The sequence below is a fragment of the Mastigoproctus giganteus genome, chromosome 13 (genome assembly GCF_048544385.1).
Source record: "Mastigoproctus giganteus isolate SK-2022 chromosome 13, ASM4854438v1, whole genome shotgun sequence".
Lineage (NCBI taxonomy): Eukaryota > Metazoa > Arthropoda > Arachnida > Uropygi > Thelyphonidae > Mastigoproctus > Mastigoproctus giganteus.
This window is the reverse complement of record NC_143587.1, coordinates 97,789,116-97,794,838: the sequence shown is the minus strand read 5'-3', so window position 1 is coordinate 97,794,838 and position 5,723 is coordinate 97,789,116. Positions and strand designations below refer to the sequence as shown.

Sequence of the window (5,723 nt, the reverse complement as noted above, 5' to 3'; positions counted from 1 at the left end):
ACCAACCCGGAAACTGTGTTGGTAAGTCCGATCAGATACTGAGGGCTGTTCAGGTCAACCAAAAACCAACCTAAAAAGTTTTCTAGGAATCCCCAGAGTGACCCGAGAAAGAAAAGTGCAATAAGCAACAGGACGGTCTCCGGGTTTCGGAACAGCGTCACAGTTTTGTAGGGCACATTCTTTGTAGGAGCGGCGATCTCTAGTTTAGAAAATATCACTATGAATGTTGTCAAAACCACCAGTGCGTCGTAGAAGTAGAACGCTGGGAAGTAACTCGTGTAATTTTTTCCCCGACTAGCGATGTCCACCAGGTATCCGGATAGCGGGGAAAATATAACGCTGGAAATTGAACCCCAAACTCTCTCCCTGCCGAAGTCTCCATTATGTTTTTCTATCATTGCCAAGGCTGTGACGTCCACAAACCGGAAGCATATGGTTACGAAGGTGATGTAACTGAGAAATAGAATGAATGTCACAACGACAGTCAAAAGTTTGTCTTGCCAACTAACACTATTACAATTTTTTTTGAAATGTAATTTTCCAGAAGCTGTTTGAGAAATTGCAAGTACTGAACAAATCAGTGAACAACTGCGATTGGTTGCACAGGCCATTCCTGATAAATCTTCAAAGAACGAAGAATTCGACTCAGATGGGTGAAGAAGATACCTGCACTGGCTTCCAGGTCGGCCATACATGTGTACATCGATGGTGATATTTTCTTGCTGGCTGTCTTTTTGGCCACATAGCTGTCCTTCTTCGGAACACGGTTCTGGTCCGAATTGTTGATGTTCAGAGCTGTTCCAGCATTGCATATTACATTGGAGGAGCTGAGCAGTTGAATTTCCCGTGGAGTTATTGCCGCAGTTCCCTTTAGCCAACAGATGGAACTGTTCGCTTGAGTTGCAGGTTATTTCAGCTGGATATGGCTTGCAAGAAGGTTGAGGGGCTGGTGGAATGAAAAGAATCCCTGTAGCTGTCACAGCGCACATAAATAAACAAAGAACAAGAACAAGTTTGTGTCTTCCAATCTTGTCTGCAATCATCCCAATCAGTGGAGGAGCCAGTATCTGAGGGATGGGGAGGAAAGTAAGAATGGCGGATGTTTCGGAAATCGTTAATCCCAACTGCTTCAGGTGGATGAAGACGAATGGTATCAGGGTAGAGTGTGCTACAGAAAAAAGAAAAATAACTGCATAATCTGAGTATTTATTGTGTAATCTTTATTGTAAAAATAACAAGTGCATGGTGTGGATTGTAATACAGCCCATCAAGATTGCAAATTATCTGACAAATTTATATAAATACGTATTTTATATTTGCGCTTCTAAAAAGACAGAGCTTCATTAGAGGATTCAAAGATGGGAGACCAGATTAGTGAGGAGAACAAATCGATGCACGTATCAGGAACGGCTTAGTGAAAAGTTTGATAATTAGCCATCTGAGTGGAGATTTAAGAAACTTTCAGGGAATAACAGAAGACTGGATGTCATGAAGTTCACTTATGGGTGGTCGAATATTTAGATGTAGGGTTTTAAATGCATCGGAAACTTTTACACCATATTGGGCCGTATATAATATGATGTAAATTGCTTGTGTTCTGTAGTCGATTTGCTGTTTGCTGGACCAAAAATCTCGCTTGAGACCCATTAACTCAGCCACTTTGTGAAAACGAACCATAAAAATTCTTCATGTCATTGACGGTTTTCGAACTCTGGTCTTTTCCACCTGGTGGTGAGGGCGGTGATTATACCAAGTGTGCTATCCACAAAGATTTGGCGATTACTAAAGTAATTTTCCTCCTTTTGGGTGCTCAAAGTATGGTCTGTAAGCCTAGTCTGGCCCTCGACAAGGTTTTACCAGACCAACTTGAGAATTTTGCAATTTTCTTCACTAGCTCTTAAAACAAAACGTTAAACCAATCCCTCCTTAGCTGGTACGTGGACTGTGAGAAAATCCCAATGATGCCTTTATTATAAAAGATTAAACTGTACACCGTGTCACATTGTAGTAATGACATTAGATGGGAAGTTGAAGGATATTTTTCCAAGCTGTACAAGACTCCAATCAAGCCATGGAATGAGAGTTTGTTTGATGTCGAATCCACTGAAATGCTTATCAAATTTGAGTGAATATGACGTTGAAATATGCACAGCGAAGTGAATAAAATTACTTTTATATATTTGTTATTAATTAATGTATGACAAGATAATTAATTATATTTTTTACTTCTGTTAATCGAGTTAAAAATTAAATTAATTGAAGAAATATTTCAAAGTCAGTTTTCACTCTTTGATTTCAAAATTCGCTTTGCTATTTTGTAAGCAGCAAAGAAAGCTGGAGAGTTTGGTGCAAATCAGTTCTAATATTCCTGATTCGTACTTGAAATGGCCTTAGAGCAGATCTTAGAAAATTGCGGTTTAGCTAAAAGGTTGAGACTTCAAAGTGGAATAACGAATAAAGGATTCTAAATCCTACAAGATGATTTTGGTAAAACCATACTCATCAAAAAGAAAAATAACAGAAAAGTCAAGAAAAAGTATTAAAGAGGGACCTTAAAAAGAAAAAATAAAGTCATTTCTAAGTTAAAGTGGGAAAATGGACGATGCGAATTTAAGGATAAAATTAATTAAACTCAGAAGTGTTTTTCTTACCTCCAAACCAACAAAACTGAACAGCTCTTAATGGAACAAGATGCTTGTTCACTCTGAACCATTCTCGAACTGTCCTCTTTGAAATCTTCATCGTGGCAGTCTGAAAATAAGTAAAAAAGTGTGAAATAAGGAAATAGCACTCAAAACTTAATTTAATCAGCGAATACAACCACTAGAACACACTTAAAAACGAGAGAAACGTATCTTGATGACCGTAGATGAAGAGTAGAGGGAAGTCGTATCAAATGTCAGATAAATAAATGCAGTTAATACTCTCCGTAATAAACATATGTTAGTTTATATAAGTAGATGCGATTATAATAACAGTTAATGCACTATTGTGGACAATAAAAACCCTCACAACAAACTAGAATATCCTTTTCACTCACTAAGATACGTTCTTCGAAACCTTTGGTTAACGATTTAAAAACAAAAACGCTTATTTATTCATTAGTTCGCTACCACTTGACAAAATGGGGCACGTATCAAAGCATATACATCCCCTAATCACATATTAATTCTTTAATATACCCTCCTTGCCAAAATACAAGATTACTTACCGTAGGATTCAAGTCAACCGCTCGTTTCTTACCACGTTCAAATCATTCGATCTCTTCTTATGAGAATGCTGCACTCCTGCAGTACTTATTCCAAAAGTAGAAACATCGGACCTCAACGAAGCATGCAGTAAATTAAGTCCGTTGTCAAGCTCGATTTATTTCGTTGGAAAACACCACGCCATGACCAAAAAGCGGTTATTTTAAAATGAAGTGGACAAGCACAGCCCAGCACGATTTTTGTTGATTCATATTAAAGTTAACTTTAGCTAAATATTGCGAAATGCGAGACAAAAGAAATTATTGTTTTCTCCTTGCTGCGTTTTGCACGTAATAATTTTTTATGCTTGTCAAGTCACGGAATGATGTGGCAGAAATATAACAATTTTAGAGCAGCATAGAGGAAAACGTTCGAAAGATTTCGTTTTCATAAAGAGCATCTACATTCCAGTTATATTTGTGACCTTGGGCCTCCATCTCTGCCAGATTATAAAAGCTAGTCCTTGATTAATGTTCCCAGCACGATGTCTTGAGCTTATATAACTGTATGTAACGAGGGTATGATATTTTGCTACTATAAAAACACTGAAGAATTATTTCCAGATAGGCAAACGGTATAAAAGCTGGAACTCCCCACCAACTAAGGACAATTTGCTGTACTCAGTTCACTTTCAAGAAGACCTTGTCCAAGCTTCTTTTAAATGCACAAACTGCACTTGTGGATTAACTGTTGGATTACAAGCAAATACCTTGTAGTGTAATCCTGATGAACGTGACATCTGACCTTCGTAGAATTCGCGTGAATTTTAAAACTGTAGATTTGAACTTTAGGAACTAATCTCTGGTAACACCCATAGCCGTTTCTGTTGTGCAAGCTAAATTCGTTCAGCCCCTTTGGCTTCATAGAAGAATTACCATTTATTGGCTGAAAACGTATTGAAAAAAATTATCTATTAATTGTAACACCCGGTGGAAAAGGCCCGAGTTTGAATTACGCCAACGACGCGAGGGATTTTCAGAGCTTTTCTTACAACGTGGCTGAGTTAGTCGGTCTCAGGAGAGGACGGAGTGTTCTTTTTTTCCCTTCGGAAACTCGGGATTCGTCTAATTGTAAATCTGTAGTAATATCCTCGTTAAAGTTAAGGAATTTTAAAACTATTCAGTGCCTGTTATCTTGATTCGGATTTATTTGGGATTAAAGATCGGTTTGTTCTGTGGTTTATTCCCATCAACTCTTGGAGTAACCTAATACATCATGCTTCTTAATTGAACTAGGCTATATAAACAACCGAGAGTCGGTGGATGGACCTTCCCTCAATCCCCACCCTTCTCTTCGGTTCCAGCAGAATTTGAGGATGTCCTAGTCAGGAATTCACTTTGCAGACAATAATGTTATTAAATCCAAATGTTCTACGTTTACAGATTTATATACAAAAATTAATCCTAACATAAGCAACGCCTACGGTATATTCCTCGAGTGGACATAACTCATCTTTGTTGACTCCGTGTCAAGACTGAAAACAGCTCGCATCAAGAGCAGAATACTTTGTACCATTGGATGCTGGTTTCTCGCGTTAAATAAAGATATTTATTTATCTGACATTTTGATCACCGCTTGCCTTTACCCTTATTCCTTAGTATGCCATAGCAGAGATTATGTCTACTTCTAGAGTCGGAAGAGGCTTTTAGATTCTAAGACGATATTTAAAGATTTTAATCTTAAAATGTCGCTTCTAGTTACCGAAAGCAACAACAGGGATATTTCAGTAGCAGAAAGAAACTTTTAAACAAAGTCACTGAACGTAAACAGGAACATTGACATACCTAACTGTAACCAGGTTCTCTTTCAGACTAGATCCGAACTGAATCACCTACTTCTCGATGTGCAGTACATTTCAGCCAGGAGCGTCATTCGCTGAACGTGCTCCTGCCACTGCTCACACGGAAATCAATCGTGCATCGCCTTGTTTAATTCCGCTAGGACCGACCGAACCTTATCAAACCAGTTGTGACGCAACCTAAAGTATACAACTCGAAGAAATGCTAAACCACCGAGGTGTTAAGGTCACACAGCATCGATCATTGAAGAAGCAGCACGAAAGGCATTCTTCGAACTGGGATAATTAAGGAGAAAACGGTTAACGAGGATGCTTGGAACTTTGTGAGGAACATATTATTGAAGCACTGCACATCTTCATAGATTAAGCAAATAACCAAACTGTATTCGTGTTTTAAAACATAAAAGAATCACCGTCCTTCCACACTGGGTGCAAAAGGGCCCAGTTCGAGTCCCGCCAATTAAGAACTTTCACGCGTGTCTGAATTAGTCAGTCTGAAGTGAGGGATGCATAGTTTCTAGCCAGCTAACCACTGACGCCTCATAGCCTTAGTTTCTTTGGTGTTTAACACGCAGTTAGCGTAACCTAGCCTAGCCTGACCTCACAAGAGCGATTAGCAATCTTTATTACCGTCAAAATACTTCTGATTTTCGTATTCAATTAAAGTTTAAGTTTAT

The 5,723-nt window shown here is 38.5% G+C and overlaps 1 protein-coding gene across 1 annotated transcript; it reads right to left on the bottom strand.

Annotated features, from left to right (window-relative positions):
• Window positions 1-381: 381 nt before the first annotated feature.
• LOC150076290 (uncharacterized) lies at window positions 382-5,115 on the bottom strand. Its single transcript, XM_090387310.1, has 4 exons — window positions 5,033-5,115; window positions 2,652-2,751; window positions 570-1,168; window positions 382-453 (listed from the first exon to the last, which is right to left on the bottom strand). Exons 2-4 carry the CDS (start codon window positions 2,740-2,742, stop codon window positions 382-384), a joined length of 762 nt encoding a protein of 253 aa, XP_090243436.1. The 5' UTR covers window positions 2,743-2,751; window positions 5,033-5,115.
• Between the last annotated feature and the right edge of the window lie 608 nt (window positions 5,116-5,723).